We start from the raw sequence: 18,925 nt of genomic DNA, 5'->3' as shown, positions 1-18,925 counted from the left end.
AGCGCCGCACAGCAGCAGCAGCAGCAGCAGCTGACAGCAGCACCAGACTGAAAGCCCCCTGCTTCCCCGGCCGTGTTTGAACGCCTCTTCTTCGGCCAAGCCTTACCGTGTCGCAGCCAAACATTATGTCTTTCATTCTGATGAAGAAAAAGAGGTTTAAATTCAAAGTAGACTTTGACTTGGAGGAATTGTCGTCGGTTCCCTTCGTGAACGGAGTTTTGTTTTGTAAAGTGAGACTCTTAAACGGAGGCTTTGCCGAGGAGTCGTCTCGGTAAGATATTCCTCTATTTATAGCTCGAACACGGTTAGCTCAGACTCCAGCGAAACTTTTGAGCAGTTTTGAGACTTTTATCGGCTGACTTCTGACACCCGCTTATCATTTGTTGGAACGGTGTTGCTGCTTAACGGACAACAGCATTACGTTGGGGTGTACAACAGGGCAACTTACCGGCGCTAGTTGGACACTTTCCTGCTTGGAGGCGATAAAACCCAGTGTGCTGAGATTTAACGCGATTTTAACTTGAACGGAGTTTATATCAGTTCAAATGGAGCTTTTCTTATGCGATAGAGGTCATATACTTTTTCGGTAAACTTCGGTTGCCGTTGACTAAAGCAGTTGCTAAGCAACTACTTGTAGAGGGTAGTGTTGGCATTTACCAGAGCGGCTATTTCAGTCCACGGTGGCAAGTTAACAGCGACAATGACAGTAAATGGAAGATATTTTTTAATGGAAAAGGACTTTTTCATGTTGTACACTGAGGTTAATGAGGACTTTTTGTACATTTATCATTTATCACAACGACGACCAAAAACAAACCGCAAATAAAATGGTGAATAATTAAAAGTCCTTCCGCTGTCGAGGAACATGAGACTTCGGGATATAGCTACTTGTGCTCAAATCATTCTGGGAAAACGGACGCAGATAAACTTAATTTTCCTTTCCACATATCTTCCCCTAAAGAAAACGTCAACACCTCTTAGTTATATCCTGCTTCAACCAGTTTCGCCACTTGTGTATATATGCCCCGCCGGTTAATTGGTTAATTTAAAAAAAAAAAAAGTTTTTATCGATCCTAAAGCAATTACTGCAACTTTCATTTCCATCTGAAAAAAATTTAAATCGAGTTTTTTTTGTTGCTGTACCCTATCCCAATTCACATTTGGCGAGAAGCAGTGTTTACACTGGGCAGGCCACTTGTCCATCACATCAATAAGACAGAGAGACGGGCAACTACTCCCACTCAAGCTTACTGTATGTGCTATTCAGAATTGGACATATAAAAAGCCACGGGAAGAACATGTTAACTTCACGCAGAAAGGGTTAGTGTATATGGGTTAGTGTATATTTAGATGAATCACCCAACAGCGCTTTACTGGAATTACTTGAAGCAAAAAGCAAGGTTGATGCTTCATTTCACAGGCCAAACATGTTCCCTCCTTACTCTTGATAATCTGGTGCACATCTTCCCCTCACACTCTGACAATAACTGACATAGATGTGGGAGATTTTTGCTTAATATCTACTTTGCCAGAGTTCAGCTCGCCTGTGGGTTTTGATTTCTAAATAAAACGTGTTTGCACATGTGACTGTCTCACAGGGAGCCTGTCCAAGCCAACTGTGTGCACTGGAAGAAGAGGTTCTCTATCATGTGCAAGATGAGTGCCAATGCTGGGACGGGCGTGCTAGACCCCTGCCTGTGCCGAGTTTCTGTGCGCAAGGTAAGGACTTTTTTTCTGCAGTCAAGTTCTGCTTCACTAACGCAACAAAAACGCACCGCAGCAGTTTTCCATAGCAGGAAATGGTGGCTGGTGTATGTGTGATAGGAAATGGCGAGTGTTCTGTTTTAAAGACAAGCTTCAAATACAAGCTACGATCGCACATTCTCTTAATTGCTATTTTTTTCTTCAATTTCAGGAGCTGAAGGGCGGGAAAACTTTTGCAAAGGTAACGCCTCTCCTCTCAAGCCTGTGAACAAAGCAGCTTTAGAACAAAAGATGTGTTGGTGTTCTAGAAAAGCATATATGATAACAGTTAACTCTCAAGTGCTCTCAGAGGGCTCTTTATTTAGATGAGGGGTTTTGTTACTCCTTCTCACCTTTGGTTACTGAGTTAAAAGGTTTAGGAGACAAAGCCTGAGCCATGTTAACCAATAACTTTAATGGTGAGTGAAAAAAAAGCAATTGTTTGAGTTCCCAAGCACTGAATGTCCTTTGTCGTACAGCTGGGCTTTGCTGACCTGAACCTGTCCGAGTTTGCTGGCTCCGGCAGCACTGTGCGACGGTGTCTCCTTGAAGGATATGACACGAAGAACACCAGACAAGACAACTCAATTCTCAAGGTATGCTAGTTAATGAGCACATTGCTGTGTACAGCAGCAAAAGACGTGTATAAGCAGATTTCCCAGCCTTCCACGGTCTTCTTGCCCTTATGTAATGCCACCAGTTCTTCTGAAGATGCTCTTCTGTTGGAGAAAGTTTGAAGTATGACATAACACATTAGACATGTCAGAGCCTGTAAAGTTATGAGGCATTTGTTATGAGGCAAGTTATGAGATATTTGGGCCTCAAAATATCTGCAGGAGCTTTACGAAACCACACTACACAGGATAATTGACTCTTTTTGTGACTCGCAAATAAAGTTGCTTGTAAGCCTAAAACCTGAAAATCTTCCTTTTCTTGTCCCTGTTTCAGGTTGTAATCACCACCCAACTTATGTCTGGAGACCCCTGCTTTAAAACGTAAGCCCTCTTCTTGACCCTGTTGAACAGTTTATTTCAAGTCTGAATTCCAACTCATTTAGAAACTAAGGATATATTTACTTGTCTGTTCTGGGTTTTGTAGTCGTGGTTGACTGTTGGAGAGTGCATGTCCCTCGGGTACAAAAGTCTGCATCTAACCACAATAGAGAGTGCTTTCTTCACATCCTGTCTGTCACCAAGCTGAAGACGTGCCCTCACTTGTCGGATATTACAGGCACGCACAGTTTTATGTTAGTTTAATGTTACAAGCGGCAGCTTTGTAGCTGAGATCTTATCTAAAATTTACCCTATCATAAATCACACCTAGACATAAAGCTACCCAACCTCAGTGATGTGAAACAATTGAAATGGGATCAGCTCAGAGGTCATATTTGGAGGAAATTCAAGAGCTATATCTTAAACAGTCTCTCACAAAATGATATGTTATAAGGCCACAAGCCTGGCAAAGCTAGTTCCATGTTCAAATGGTACACTTTCTACATCCGACACAAGTCTTCGTCTGTATTTTTCACCGTTCCAACTGTCATTCAGTTCTTGTTTATTGTGATAATATACAGCCTGCTGCCTTGGAAACGCCTAAAGTTTAGTCATTCATCCCACACAGTGTTACTCATTGTGTGTGAAGGGTTTACAATAGTACATGAGTGCCAAGATGACACACCATTTCTTTCTTTCCTCCTTCCCTTTTTTTCTTATTAACACTAGTGTGCCCCTGCCTTCATGCTTGTGTTTCATGTAGCATTTCAGTAGCAGTGAATGGGAGTTTCCTTTTGACTTGAGGGGAAAAGCAACCGTTGAACACATTTTAGCTCAGATTCATCAGCAGTCCCAGTAAGCTGCTATAGTAAATGTGTAGCATGTATTGAACCAGGACCCTTTGGTGAGTTCACTTAAATGGAATGCAGTTGTTAATGATCAATTCCTTTTTCCGCTTTTCCTGCTGTGATCAGCCATATTGTCTGTTGAGAAAAAGATCTGTGGCTGGTTCAATGCACATGGAGCGAAAGTGAGCAAAAATAAGTGCAGCGTGCTTGTTGCAGTATTACACAAAGCAGAGGGCGTATATCTCATTAAACCCCGACATTTGTTTGATTCATTAGCGCTTAAAGATCTATTTGCAGAAGTGAAATGTAATGTTCATAGTTCAGTCTTCCTTGGTGCATGTTTACCATCAGAACATTGTATCAAACACAGGGAGTGGTTGCTCTTCCATGGACTCGACCATGTTGCAGTGCCGTGTTTCTATAGTAGCCCTGAATGGACAAACTAAACACTTGCACTAGAGAGGGCTTTTCATCTGAGAGATTTGAGACAATATTTCACATTTGGTTGGATACTTGCCTCAGGTGCCCACTTTCAAACTGTAGAGAGATTCAGGGATGTTTTAGAACCTGTAGCTTCTTTTCAGCAACACTAATGTTTTAAGTGTTGACTATTTGTGCAATTACATAACTTTTGTTAGACTTAGCTTTTCTGGCCAAATTGATGCATGTCATATATTTAATTCATCGTGTAGTAGTAGTTTCAGCCTGCAACTTTACCTGTTGGTGGAGGTTTACACCCATGAAGTCACTGAATGAGGACTTTTTCCAGTTATCCTCTGTGATACTTTAGACACTGACCTTTATCCTGGCCGGTTCATGTGTCTCCTTTAGTCCACCATCTACAGCCATGACTGTGGGAATCCCACATGCTGAAGCGGAGCATCTCCTTGAGGACAGAAAAGGAGGAGACATGCTAATATCTCACTTTGTCGCTGGTATGCATACAAACATTCTGTGGCTTAAATAATGAGCTATCTCTTTACTCCAATTTAATTTTGATATTCAAGAAAATAAAGGATAATGAAATAAATAGCAAATCCTCTAGAGCATCAGCACAGTTTAACTGCCACTATACATTAATTGTATATTGTGTGATTTTACTTATTTGTCATACCTTTTTTCTCTCTCTTTTTTTAAATTTATTTTATTTATTTTTTATTTTTTGCAGAGACCCCGAGAAAGTCCATGTCAGTCCCAGAGGAGCTGACCGCATACAGTCACTCCAGAAATTCCAGCTATACAAGTCAACTGTCAAAAATTTCAGGTGCGAGCAGTGATGGATGTTTATTTCCTTTAATCAAAGACAACTATATAACATTTCTTATATTTACTGTACAAATAACAAATATCTCCTCTCACATGGTGCCTTTTTTTTTCTCTCTCCTGTCCTCTAGGTTATAGTTCAGACCACTCCAGTTTAACGGATCTGAGCCACCGGCGAAGCAGTTCAGGAGGTTCTGCCTCCACAGGCATCAGCAGCATCGGGCCCAGCGATCAGCAGGGGGAGAAGGAGAGCAGGCCCACTCCCACAGTGTCTGCATCTTGTCATCGTGTTTGTGAAAAGCCCTCCACCCCGACCAAGGTTTTAAGGTAACAGTCACAGTCAGTCTTGGCCTATAAAAGTATGTCATTGCCAGTTTTCTGACTTAAAGAGGTTTTCTAAAAGGGGGAAAAGATGTTTTGATCCACTAAAGTATAGAATTGCCACAATATGTTGCTCAGACATGCAGATGCTACATAAATCATCAACCAAGAGCAAGCTGTTGCAAGAAAGAAGAAAATGACTGTGGTTTGTCAAGTTGAACAGGATTTACATAATATTGCATGTCATTATAATAACTCTTAAAAACACTTTTTTGTTTGTTTAGTTTTATTGTTTATATTTAACAACAAACCAATTATTTCCCTCGCCTCCTTTTTCACGATCGCATTATCTAAATGTTTGCATTTGGACCTTGTGTATTATTTTAGTATCCGTCTTGTCTTTGAATGAGGAAGATACTTGTTCTTTCTCCATTAGACACCCAGTGAAGCAGAACTCGGTGGAGAATCAGCTGAAGAGAGTCGATGCCACCAGGGTGGACGCTGATGACATAATAGAGAAAATCCTCCAAGGCCAGGATTTCAGCCATGGCCTCTTGGATTCCAGCGCAGAGGGTGTGTACACCTAATCCTGGTGTGGAAAGCTGCCCAGCATCTTGATGATGAGATCAAATTACTTTTAGGCGTTGCAATACAGTCGCGTAATGCCTCTTAGGACTCTGTCCAAATTCTGCGGTGATCAATTGTTGCTCATCTATAAAACCCCACAAATTGAGAGTCGGGTGACTATGTGAAATGGATGTTAGTTTTCTTATTTCTAATGTGTGTACATGTGTGTTGCTGCAGAGGAGGGGCTCAGCTTGTTTGTTGGTCCTGGTGGGAGTACAGCCTTGGGAAGCCAGCACACGAGGTGGGTGTGATTATGTAACTGTGGGTGTCAGAAAGCAGGCATTGACTACAAATATGGAGAATTGCAGCTATACTAGATGAATATGAAATAATTCTGATAAGGAATCATTGTCATAAACACATGATATTCTTTACATTGGATGTCTAACATTTAGGTTTTTATGATGAAAATTCCTCAACATGTTAGCTGTGCATATAAAAGAATGCAACTCAGTAAGATCAGATAACAGCCCTCGTTTCCTGCCATGTAACACATTGTGGTATTCTCTTTCAGGGTTGTGACTGGAGTCTTTGAGCAGGTGGTGATCAAGCGGTAGGCTTTAAGAAGCACGTGTCCGACACAAGAGGGACTCTTCAGTTTTTCGGATGCAGGGGCCACAAGAATGAGCTGTGGATGTGTTGTAAAAAAAAAAGAAAAAAAAAGAAAAGCTTTCTCCCATTTCACCCCAAGAGATTTTATTTCTCTTATGCAATGCCTCCCCATAGGACTTAAAGCATTTGTTGGCCATGACTCCCCCCTAGTGTTCAAAAGGGGGAGCTGAAGGCCAATTAATGAAAAGATTTTTATGGACTGAGATAACTGGTTTACAGACATCTCTGCTGGTCTTCTTGTACTCTGTGAGGACATCGGATCCGGAGTGCATGTATTCTGCACTCTCGTTCTGTGGGACCATTTGAAAAGTACAAATGTGTGTCCCACATGTCCATCCACCCACTGTGGCACAGCTCGGCAGCCGTTTCTTTGCAAGAAAGCAAAACTTTCTGTACTGAAAGGACATTTTGTACCAGTTTGTTTTTTGTATTTTTACTACTAAAAGTAGGTTGTGATCAATTTTACTGACAAAAGGTTCGAAAGTGCAACTGTTTCAGAAATAACGTCTGTTTTTAACAGGTGTTTGTGGGGTTTTTTCTTCTTTTTTTTTTACGTAAACTTCCAAATGGTGGAAATTTTTTATGTATGAAGAGACAACTACAAGTCACCCTCTCTAATCCTAAGACAATTTAGGATATAATGAATGAGTGGAGGGGGGCATTGTCCTGTAGCCCTATATATTTAAAGGAATAGAAAACTGACAACCGACAGTGGGTTATAGTACTGTTAAGTTAACTAATGTTAAGTGTTCATGGTGTTGTGATGGTTAGTGCTGTCACCTCCAAGACTGCCAACCTGTCCAGGGTGTATCCCAACCTGCATTTAGAAGCTGATATGGAGAATGAATGCATAGTTTTGGAAAAGCAATGAATGTTCACCAGATAATGAAAGTGGACACGAGCATATAAAGCACCATGAAGTTTGTACATTTTGTTCCTGAATGAATTATATGTTCTTTGTGTGTATATAATACATAATATAATATGATATATTGTAATATAACATATCTATGTATTTAAATGGGTGGCTTTTATAAAATGTAAAGTAATGGCCTTATTTTTACCTCTATTTTTTTTTCCCAAAGTGCCTAAGTTGAGTGTAAAAGTTATAAAAATGTGTATTTGTCCCACATGATGTCAAATACATATAGTTTGTACACTACGTTCCAAATGTTGAAACGATCTGTATGTCTATCGATTGCCAGATCTTTTAATTAAAAAAAGTTCCGTTACGAAAGCGAGTCGGGGATCATTTTTATGTCATGTTCTCAAGGTAACGGAATGTTTTCGGATTCTTCTTTTCTGCTAACGCAATTAAAAATCTAAAAAGAAACTGACTTGAAACAGTTGCATAAACTATAGAAGCATCCATAACAAGTTAGACATTACCATTTCCTGTTTTAGAAAGTAAACTTCAAAGTAAGTATTTACCGATATGAGAAGCATAAAAGTTAGGGTTTTTTCCTGTGAATGTGTATGTTTTTTGTATGGCAATGGAAGGCAGAATCAGTCGTGCCGTACTTGTATTGACATTTACACAGCGAAAACAATTTAGACCACTGGAGTGTGCTTACGTGCTTTTATTTTCGACAACAAGTATCCACCGTGTTGACGTAGCTGCGGCCGCGCGGCACCAGGCGTTCACAGTGTATCAGTAACGTTCCAGTTCCGGTAGTACCTCGCAGTAGCACTTTAGCTAAAACGGCGGCGGGAAGTTCTTATCAACATTTTAATCACAACTTCGCATAAACTAAGCGAAGAAATTTGTTACCAACTGACATTTAGCTGTCTATTACCGATGGCTCTGTAGCTGGAAATACGTTAACGGTAAACTAAGCTTCGCGGCGTGGGATTTAGCTAAGATGGCTAATGTCGGAAACCAGCTACCAACACAGGCCGTTAGCAAGCCTACATCAGGAAAACATGGAAACGTATTGCCCCTATGGGGCAACGAAAAGACTATGAACCTCAACCCAATGATTCTAACCAATGTGCTTTCCTCGCCGTATTTCAAAGTTCAGCTTTATGAGTTAAAGACTTACCACGAAGTAGTGGACGAAATCTATTTCAAGGTAAGGCCAACATTAGCAAGTGCTAACCAGCACGCATGCTATTAGGTAACCATTACTAGTCTAAATGGGTTTATTGTGGTAGCAACGTACAGCGGTAGTCAAGTAACAAGCAAAACTGTAATTAAGTGGCGCATACAACAATTTTAGGCATACAACTAGGGAAGATGTCAGCTCGGAGTGTGATTTTTGTCCAGAAATCTGTGTAATGTTTTGTCAGTAATTTCTGAATAGCAACGACTGAGCTGTACGAAGTTAGATGAAAATAAGTGGCCATAGTTTTATTTGTGTATAAATATATATATATATATTTACATCTTCTGTTAGTTGTATTGTGCGTCTTTGGCCAGTCTTTATCTTTCTTGGGTATATCAGGGGACCTGAACCCCCCCATGCCTATTCTCTATAGGCTCGTTCTGTAATCTGCCTTTGTTAAACATTATGTTAAGTTTATTTAGACCTAGTTGGAAGACAGTATCACGTCAGAATGTTCTGTTAATTGTAGCATTCAGGAGGCATGTTAAATTGTGTCTTCATTAGAGATGGGTGGGGGTTTCTAAAGTCTTGTTATGAAATATCAGGAGTAAAAGCACATTCCTCAAAGTTTATAGTTTTGTCTCGGGTTTGATCAGACTGTGTGGGAATGTATTTAATGTTCTCCGTGTGCCTACAGGTCACACATGCTGAGCCCTGGGAAAAAGGAAGCCGAAAGACCGCAGGCCAGACTGGAATGTGCGGAGGGGTAAGTGAGAAGTACGTGATTTTTATATTCCCCCTCTACATTTCTTTACTGATGTGGAGGAATATTTGTAGATTAAATAATGTGGAAACTATTGTATCGCAGTGCCGGTGGCGAGTCGTCACGTGTTATCAAATATTAGCTGTAGATGACGTGCAGTGATTTTTTTTATTTAAAATATTTTCCTCTTTATCTGTGGTAGGTGCGTGGAGTTGGGACTGGTGGGATTGTATCTACAGCTTTCTGTCTTCTATACAAACTGTTTACTCTCAAGCTTACTCGCAAACAGCTGATGGGTCTGATCACTCACACAGACTCTCCATACATCAGAGCACTTGGATTCATGTACATAAGGTATGATTCTTTGCATGAGATGGACGCATTTGACTGTTATCATTCTGATATGTAGGCATTTTATTTCTTCTTGTTTGGGAAGACAAAGGTTTTATTCTCACAGCTGTTTTGACACAAGCGCTGCAGCCTCAGCTGCTTATTTCTAGACATTCCCTGGAAGAGCTGTAGATGCAAACGCGAGTATCAGTATCAGTCGGACTGGATGTTTCCCGGGCCTTACTTTGCTAGCTCCTTATCACAAACTGTGGGTATGTCTAATGTCTGGTTGAGCCCATGAGTGAACAGAGTGAGTAACCTCCCAGGTATTTCATAATAAGGGAGTGTTGGTGCCATTGTCTGCTGCTATGCGCTCTGCTTCCCACTTTTTCAATATTTCAGATGCATCCAGATGAATGCGTCGTAAATTAAACACTACAGTGTTGATAGCAGGGGGCGGTATTTCTTCCCAGACTCCACTCTGGATCAGTAGTGAGGATACTCCTCTTAAAGACGGTGTCAATGGTATATTTGTAGAAGATGCAAAGTTCATGGGTTAAATTGGCTTAAAAGTGTCATTTAAAGATAGGAGTTTGATGATGTTGTATCGCTGGTGCCGCAGATCATGAAAAGTGGTGTGTGTGTGAACATCCTCCCAGGACTTCACACTGAAACTAGTTGTTTAGAAATAGAAATCTGTGCTTCATCGGAAGACAATTCTCTGAATCAAATGATCTATTTGTGCTTTCTGTTTCCTTGTGTCTCAGATACACTCAGCCCCCGGCAGATTTATTAGAGTGGTATGACGGTTTCCTGGATGATGAGGAGGTATGTCACCCCGGGTAATGATTTAACGTTGTTTCCTTTGTCTTTCTTTCTTTTTATTTTTCTTTTATGAAATGCAAAGTCAGCTACCACACTTTAAAAGCCGCTTCCCTCCCCATCATTGTGATGCTCATAGCTGATTTTTCACCTTTGCCTTCATTTGGCTTAATTGTCCCCCAATTTTTGTCCTCTGAGCCTGAGTAGCTAGGTTACTTGCTCACTGCTCTGCTGCTGATTTTTCTCAGGGTAAGTACCACATATGATGCTGAGTAAATCTGTCAGTCAATGTAATATTAAGGCATGCCCTCTGTTTTTTTTTTTGTTTTTTTTAAAGGCTTTTATCAGGACTTGTTGCACAAAACAAAATTTGGGATAAATGGCAATTTGAGTGTTCACACAATCTATGAAGAAAATGTCAAATTTAGCCTAAGTTTTACTTTTCGTGCCTTGGTAAAAAATCTAATCTGGTCCCAGGCTGTGCAACCAGGCCTTCTTTGTTGTTCTGTTGTGTTATATTTGAATTGATCATTATAAAATCGTACCCAACTGGTTATTTCCCCTGTTTTTTTCTTTAGATGTCCATTGTGCAGCAGGTGAATTGGAAATTGTATCTCAGCACTGTTGGTTTGCGTGAGTGCAAAGCAGCTGTTCTTTACCATATAAAGTTGACATCTTTTCAACTGGAGTGCACTTATCCACCTGCTCCAATCTGTGCTTACACTGTGGGCCTTTTTTTTATTTTTTTATTTATTTTTTTTTTTTAAACATCCTCCATGAGAGTTCATAATGCTTTTGGGGAACTGAAGGAGGACGTAGATCTTTGTCTCTTTACCCCTTTAGCACTATGGTGCTGCACTCTCCCTTCCCTTCATTTGCGGATCAGAAAGTAAATGAAATAGAAATCTATTTTAAAACACGATTTGAAGGAAAAAGGGTTGGTTTTTACAAATTTAATGTTTTTTTTTTTTTGTTTTTTTTTTTTTTGCTTTGATGGTTATTCAAGCTCACGCTGTGAATACAGACTCCAGGAACTGCCAGACAGGTTAGATGAGGCAAACGGCTTGTAATATTTATAGTTTAGTTTCCTCTGTTAACAATTCTCACAAGTAACATCAGGCTTATTTGATATGAGAGATTAAGCTAGATGAACAGAGGTGAAGGTTCAGTACTTGGTCATCACAAATTATTGTCTGATGTGAGGCAAGATTGAAAAAGCAATTTAATTTCCCCGTGTCCTAATAATGTGTACTAATTGAGTTATTCTGTGTTTTCCCCGACTGTTTGATTTTTAGGAGCTTGACGTAAAAGCTGGAGGTGGCTGTGTGATGACCATCGGAGAAATGCTCCGCTCCTTCCTGACCAAACTGGAGTGGTTCTCCACTTTGTTTCCCCGGATCCCAGTGCCTGTCCAAAAGATAATCGACCAGCAAATGAAGGCAAGGCCGCGCAAGATAGTCCAAAAGGAGGCTCAGGAGGAGGAGGCGGCCGCATTCACAGAGTCGGGGAGACAAGGGGAAAGGCGGCGCTCCAGGTAAAAGATTTTAAGGTTCTTTGTGTTCGTGTTTCTAGATGAATGCTCACAGAGCACAGTTTGGGCGTGCAGATTGGTTAATTGGTTCCTCCATGTCAAAATTTGTAATGGTAATTTCTCTCTTAACCAACATACCAACGCTTTATCCCTAACCTTAGTGGTAGAATTACTAAATGTGAGAAAATGTGAACATCTGGTTGTGATTCACATGAAGAGTCTCTGGTGACCGCTTTCAACTTTGAGCAAAAAGCAGTTTTTGTCTGTTGTTTCTTATACGTTCAACATCGTAACTTCTCTCCTGATGGTAAAGAAATGTGGAAGTGATTGACACTGCGTTGGAAAAGATTAAACCAGGGGATGCTGTCACTTTTTAGCTTAATCCGTGCTGAACTTGAGGTGGGGCGTGTTCACCTGTGTGCAGCCTGTATTTTATGCCAATAAGTCCCACAGATTGGACCTTTTGCATTTAACAGCTAAAGTGAACGTACAGTACCCTCCGAAAGTACTAAAACCCCTGAAAATGTCCGAGCTTTACAGCCCAGCTGCTGTGTTAGTCAGTTTTATTGACACAAAGCGGTGCTGAAGCACAAACTCTTTAGCGTGACATTGCAGAAGAGCAGTTTGGTGTTTAAGACGCCGAATCTGTGACTCAAAAAGCACTTCAATCGAGGGCTCTCAAGTATAGTTTGAAAGTTATTGTTTTTAACTCAGAAATTGATTTAACAGCTTTTAAAAAGGCTGGAGTGAACAGAAGATGTTTCTAACCTGTTCTGATAAGACTGTCAAATCTTTTTGAATATTTTACTTCGGTTTGTCGAACAGAGGGAGGTCCGCGTTACCTTCCCCCGCTTCGCTGTACTTAAGTGAGTCATGGACCAAGTACAGAGGACAAAGAATTCCTAGAACTATGGGTCAAAGTTCAAGATTTTTGGTTCAAACTCTTGTGTTCTTAGAGCATCGATACAACGATGCACATTTGCACGTCCACGATGCAAAAAGTGACTTCTTTTTGCCCAAGTAGAAATATTGATGTCAGGAAAAACTATTTCCCATTTTCGTAGGTAGATTTGTTTACGTTTACAGTTAATTTAGCAGAGTTAAAATGCATTCTCTTTGCCAGGACACCCAGGCGGACACCGAGCCCCAGGAGGTCACCAAAACGGTCGCCGAAACGGTCGAGGAGCAGGAGCCACCACCGTGAGAGAGAGCGCCACAACCCCAGCTTTGATCGGGAGCTGGAGAGAGAGCGTGACCGCCAGAGGAAGGAGAGGGACCGAGACAGGGACAGGGGGGACAGAGGGGACAGGGAAAGACGGCGATCCCGTAGCGCAGACAAAAACCAAGACCGCCGAGAACGCAAAAAAAGTCGCAGCGGCAGCCGAGAAAGAAGGAGTGAGCGCAGGGAGAAGGAAAGAGAGGGAGGGGATGACAGGAGCAGGAAGAAGGAGCGGGAACACCATAAGGACAGAGGCACTGAAAGGGAGAAGTCCAGAGATAAGAAGAGCAGGGGGGAGGCAGACGATCGGAGGCATAAGGATGATAGGGACAGGCACAGGGAGGAGAGGAGGGCCAAAAGGTCGAGCCGGAGCCGGAGCCGAGACAGGAAGCATCGAAGTGGAGGAGAGGAGAAGTGCAGGAAAAGGGAGCGCAGCCACAGCAGAGAGAGGGACAGAGAGCGAGACGGCGAACAGCGTTCTCACAAGCGTAGTCGTAGCAAAGAGAAGAGCCACCATCAGCGAGAGCCCAGTAACGACCACAGTAAACACAACGAACGCAGAAGGAGTCAGAGCACTGAGTGAACGAGGGCTCGCAGCAGCAGTACTCCTGTGTTCTCCTTCCATCTCTCTATCCGACTGTGTGGTCAACCGCCTTCACCGAAGAGAAGGAGCGCTGGACATCTGGAGTTGTTGTGTTTGGCCAATGTACCGTTGCTTTCAGTTTGTTTTTCTGCTGTCCCACTCCCTGTTAGAGCATTGTTAGTCCTCACTTGAAATCTGTAAAGTGACAAAGATGGCATTTTAATTTTCTATGGTTCTCGTTTTTTGCCCCAAAAAGAAATGTTTGTACATAATGTCTGGAGACGGTCTACACACTATTAATGGGCAGAGTCTAGCTCAAAGGCTCAGCTCCACACTGTTGACGTATACTTTATGTAATTTATAAAGGGTAACCGTAGTTCTTTTCAGCCTGCACAAAAGCAATACAGTTATTTTTTAAGATTTGATTGATGTTGCAGTGCTTATGTGAACGGTTTGAGTTGAGACTTCAGCGAAGAAGCCGCGCGGCTCAGTCGGCACTGAACAGTTCTGTCCGTGACTGGTGTGTAGATGGTCTGAGAATGTTTTAATCCTCCGAAGGGCAGCCTGCAAAGGGTAATTTTTACCACACACTTGATTCCTGCTTGTGTTGTGTTTGAGTTATTGCTCTGTTGCATTTTGTTTTCTAATAAAACACTTTTATAAACGATGCTCTCTTGCTTTTGGAAAATATGCAAACCGGTGCTACTCAAACACCGGTCATCTAAAATGAGCTTTATCTTAATTGTTATCTGTACGTCTATAGATGGAGACGTCTTCCTATAGATTAATGGAGATGTGGAGTCTTTTATTAACAGATTATTGCTCAACCCCAAAAATGTAGAAACGGAATCCGAACAGTATTCAGACAGTTTTATTAGAATGTAGTGAAAATAATCTTCATCTTAAATATACATTTAAAAATGTCAAAAAGTGAATACTTATGTTTATAAACTTCCATATATATATATATATATATTTTCCTGTAAATTTGGTTCATGCAGCATTTACACCAGATAATAGAAAAAGGAACAAAAGCCCATGTAAACAATAATCTTATTTAATGTAACACATTCCAGTGGAACGGGGTCATTTTTCTACTCACCACCTGGATCATCAACAGATGAAGCTTTGGGTGACGTGACCAACATACACTAAAGCCCAGATGTGCAATGTAAAGGTAAACCAGCAGAAATGTGAAAGTCTACCCAAACACATTGCCATGCTTTTTCAAATCTAAACTCTTTGTGCTCTACTAGAACATAATTTGACATTCAAAAGTGCTGCCGCTTGTTCAAAAATGATCATTTCAGTAAGGCGGCGTGAAGACCTGCATACTTCTCCACTAAAGTTAAGTTTTTACAATTCATTGTGGGACCCCTTGACCCGTTTGCACACACACGGGCTCCGACTCCGGCCCACTTGCAGCTGTGTAAAACGCTAAGACGGTGAGACAGTAGGTGGAGTTGGGGCTCAGATCGGTGACGATCATGCTTTCTCCGTACACCATCAGTTCCTGAGTGTCGCCGACGCCGCCTTGCTTCCGGATCAGCAGGTTGTAATAGGTGGCATCCTCCACGGGAGACCACTCCAGGAAAATCACCGTTGGCATGGCCTGCTTCACGTCCAGCAGTGGAGCTGAGAGGTTTCCTAGTGGGGGACAAGCAAGAGGTGTGAGCAAGATCCTCGACTTGTTTTTCGAACACATAGAACGTAAACGCAAATGTTTATGTACTGCATATTGAAACTAACTCTTAAACACCGTTAAAATCAAGGACAAGCCCATTAAAACTTAAAAATAATTAATAAAATATTTGATTGATAGAAAAAAGGCTAAAAAGGATGGACTGATTGTTCTTATATGTCCAAACTTACCATCAACCGGCATTCGTTCACTGAGATCTCTCCTCCTGCGATCTCGTGTTACCACTAAAGAGAAAATGTTCGCGTTAGCTGTTTAAAAAGTACCATTTGTCGACTAATTTCCACACAAATGCGGCATCGGTTCCTACCATCTATGGCATCGGTCGCTTGACTCTCTCCTGCTGCGTTACTGGCTGTGATCACCAGATTATTGACAGCGATGTTGGACAGAGAGCAGGACAGCATCGTAGTGTTGCACAGCTGAGCCCTTGGAGCGACACTGTTGTCATACACGGTGTATGTGGAGGCAAACACAGAAGCGTTCCAGGACACTGTGGCAAAGGAGCTGTTTCCACCGTATGTCACTCCCGATGGTGGGCAAGGGGCTGGGAGGGGAGAAATGAGAATTAAAACCTATTACACGTGCTTTAAATTCTCCAGTTTTACTTTGAAAACAAACACCGTGAAATGAGGGTACCTCATCAGCTGGGCTGCTAGATGTAAAACAGGCTCTAAACAGCGGCTGAGTGTGGCGTACCTGTTGTTCCATTGAGGGGCACAGATTTGGGGCTTGTACCCGCAGCATTCTTGCTCTGCAGCGTGGCAACGAAGGATGAACCGCAGGGGAGAGGAACCTCAAAGTAGGTCGTGTTCGTCCAGTAGGAGGAGAGCTCGAACATGGCCTGGCTGTCTCCCAGGAGACTTCCCGTTAAAGTCAGCAAGTTCCCCGTGTCTCCACAGGTGGTCTGCGTCCAGCTGAAGCGCATCACCTGGATCTGCGCCTCCATCGGCATCAGCTGCACCTCAACAGCATCCGGGGCGCAGGGAGCTGAGGGAGACAGGGGGAGGTTTTCATTGGCTGTTTCATTCGAGAACAAACGTTACTGATGAGTAAGGGGTGGGTATTATACCTCCGCCATCCTGCACAGGGTCACTGAAGGAGCTGTTGCATGTCCCATCTGAGGCCTGAACAGAGAAATTGTATACTGTTCCACACACAAGGCCGTGAACAGTACAGGAGGGGGTCGTGCTGTGACAGTAAAGCATGTCTCCGTTTCCAGCCTGAGCGCAGCCATAATATTCTTCAGCGCTGTCGCTGGGCGTCCACGTTAGAGTCGCAGACTGATTGACGCAGTGGACAGTAACTGAGAGTCCACCTGGCTGGCAAGGACCTGGAAATTGAAACAGTAACTCTGAGTCAAAGTTATACTTACTTATCTTGATCACTGATATTCTACTTGTCTCTGAGAACAAATACCTGTGTTCAGCGTTACGTTCCGACTGGCTTTGCTGGAGCAGTTCTCGTGACTAGCAGTCACAAAGACTGTGTACTCCTGGTCACAGTGGAGCTCTGTTATGCTGCAGTTGCTGGAGCTGGTGTTGCAAGTATGTTCGTGTCCATCCGCGGCCGTAGCCACAGCACGGTAGGTTTCAGCAACAGGAGAAGGTGTCCAGGACACCAGGGCGCTGTGGTCCTCGCAGGAGGCGTTCACCATCACGGCTCTGGGTGGACAGGGCTCTGTGGAGAAGGAAAGGCACGTGTCAGTGTCATGTGTTCTGTTTTTCTCTTTTAGACAGCTAAACTAAATGAAAAATGTTCAAACACATAAACCTCAACTGGTGAAGATGATTGTCCTGAAAGATATCACACCTGTTAAAATGCTAAGACTGTTTCATGTGTTTGGCACAGAGGATTTCAGCTTTTTTCTTCTTTATTTATAAGCTCAACGTTGTAAATAAATCAAATTACGTATCATCACTACGAAATAAAATCAGAATATGTTATGATTTATTATTGACTCGGTCTTTATGTTGAAATGAACAAACCATTTCTTAGCTGAAGCATGTTTATCTAACAGATACGGGAAGTGGCATTTATCTTCTCAACCAACTTCTAAGAAATAGGCTCACTCCCGAGAACTATTGTTTCACACAAGAAGGATCACAAGATGATTTCCACAGGTTTTATGCAACAAAAAAAAATACCCATGCTAATTCTGTACGGAGGACTTCTTAAACTGCTGCACTGGTCTGATGAAGCTGCTACGATGATGGTGTAGCGGAGGCCACATTGGGCTCCGTAGAGGTAGCAGCTGGTGCCGGTGCCATTGCACGACAGGTAGGTACGGTCACTGGCCTCTGCTGTGGCAGTGTACACGGTGCTTCCCTCGCTCCCCTCCATAAGGTGCCACACAACGAGGATGGAGGAATTGTGACACTCTGCAAAGGCGGTGATACCAGAGAGCGAGCAGGGGGCTGCAGAGGGAAACAGATCACATTAACATCACTCTGTAGCATGAATAAGATATTCTAAGTGAGCCAAAATGAGGCTCTCACTATGTCTGAAATACCTGTCTGCAACTCGATGGCGGCACTCGGCTGACTCTCACACTTGCTGTTTTTCGCAGTGACGGTGAAGTTGTAAAGAACTCCACAGGCCAAATCTTCCACCTCACATGTAGTGTTGGAGGATGTGGTGCAGTTAGCTGTCTGGCTGTCTCCACCGACAGCGGACACGGTGTATCTGTCCGCCCCAGGGGCAGAGTCCCATGAGATCCGGGCAGAATTGGTCACACAGTCCAGGTTGCCTCTGATTCCCTGAGGCTTGCAGGGAGCTAAGAAGAAAATATCTAGAGATGAACGGCTGAGTGGATGGAGGGAGTTACGATGTTTAATTCAAAGGTTTCATACCTGACTGGATGATCTGGGACAGACTCTGCTGGCTGCGACAGTCGCCTCTCACAGAAGTGACTTGAACGGTGAATGTTTTCCCACAAGTCATGTTGCTGATGGAGCACGCAGTGGTTGTGGTGTTACATACTTCACTAGTTCCTCCGTTTTCAGCAGTTAATGACACCAAAAAGTGGTCAGCATCTCTAATGGCATCCCAAGAAATATTCAAGTCGTTTGACAAACAGCTGATCTGGGCACTGACGTTCTGAGGTGGGCAGGGGCCTGAGAACATCAAGGCAATTGGATCACTCAGCTGGGATTTTCACTCTTAAAATATTTGGTATTCTGTTGACTGGTGTGAAATCTCTCACCTGAGTTGAATACAAGAACCTGACTGGGGACGCTAGAGCAGCTCTCATCTGCTGCCACAACCTGAAGAGTGTAGCTGTTGCCACATGTGAGGCTGCTCAGGCTACATCTGAGATCAGAGGTCTGACAGCTGTCGTTGCTATGGCTACTGAGGGCCATCACCGAGTACTGAACCGCACCCCGACTAGCAGACCAGGACACAGCAGCAGAGTTGTTGGTGCAGTCCATGACCACCGAGACGTTAGTGGGAACACACGGTACTGCAGATAGAATACAGAAAACACATGGGATATTACAGAATATACTGTGGTGAGTAAAAACTTC

The 18,925-nt window shown here is 42.7% G+C and overlaps 4 protein-coding genes across 4 annotated transcripts; 2 read left to right on the top strand and 2 right to left on the bottom strand.

Moving 5' to 3' along the window:
* LOC140269037 (EEIG family member 2-like) lies at positions 1–7,643 on the top strand. Its single transcript, XM_072364063.1, has 11 exons — positions 1–271; positions 1,599–1,719; positions 1,916–1,945; positions 2,223–2,339; positions 2,692–2,738; positions 4,415–4,518; positions 4,752–4,847; positions 4,978–5,173; positions 5,604–5,740; positions 5,972–6,035; positions 6,309–7,643. Exons 1-11 carry the CDS (start codon positions 126–128, stop codon positions 6,349–6,351), a joined length of 1,101 nt encoding a protein of 366 aa, XP_072220164.1. The 5' UTR covers positions 1–125; the 3' UTR covers positions 6,352–7,643.
* A 421-nt stretch (positions 7,644–8,064) lies between these two features.
* prpf38b (pre-mRNA processing factor 38B) lies at positions 8,065–14,366 on the top strand. Its single transcript, XM_072363975.1, has 6 exons — positions 8,065–8,478; positions 9,149–9,217; positions 9,417–9,568; positions 10,312–10,372; positions 11,662–11,900; positions 13,021–14,366. The coding sequence occupies exons 1-6, from the start codon at positions 8,269–8,271 to the stop codon at positions 13,697–13,699; spliced, it is 1,410 nt and encodes a 469-aa protein (XP_072220076.1). The 5' UTR covers positions 8,065–8,268; the 3' UTR covers positions 13,700–14,366.
* Positions 14,367–14,724: 358 nt separating this feature from the next.
* Positions 14,725–16,372, bottom strand: LOC140269111 (uncharacterized). Its single transcript, XM_072364134.1, has 4 exons — positions 16,098–16,372; positions 15,709–15,945; positions 15,572–15,625; positions 14,725–15,346 (listed from the first exon to the last, which is right to left on the bottom strand). Exons 1-4 carry the CDS (start codon positions 16,351–16,353, stop codon positions 15,063–15,065), a joined length of 831 nt encoding a protein of 276 aa, XP_072220235.1. The 5' UTR covers positions 16,354–16,372; the 3' UTR covers positions 14,725–15,062.
* A 51-nt stretch (positions 16,373–16,423) lies between these two features.
* On the bottom strand, positions 16,424–17,741 carry LOC140268200 (fibronectin type III domain-containing protein 7-like). Its single transcript, XM_072362972.1, has 3 exons — positions 17,546–17,741; positions 16,818–17,078; positions 16,424–16,731 (listed from the first exon to the last, which is right to left on the bottom strand). The coding sequence occupies exons 1-3, from the start codon at positions 17,739–17,741 to the stop codon at positions 16,424–16,426; spliced, it is 765 nt and encodes a 254-aa protein (XP_072219073.1).
* Between the last annotated feature and the right edge of the window lie 1,184 nt (positions 17,742–18,925).

Source organism: Leuresthes tenuis, unplaced genomic scaffold (genome assembly GCF_036924035.1).
Source record: "Leuresthes tenuis unplaced genomic scaffold, fLeuTen1.0.hap1 SCAF_14, whole genome shotgun sequence".
In the NCBI taxonomy this organism is placed as follows: domain Eukaryota; kingdom Metazoa; phylum Chordata; class Actinopteri; order Atheriniformes; family Atherinopsidae; genus Leuresthes; species Leuresthes tenuis.
This window is presented reverse-complemented; position numbering and strand designations above follow the sequence as displayed.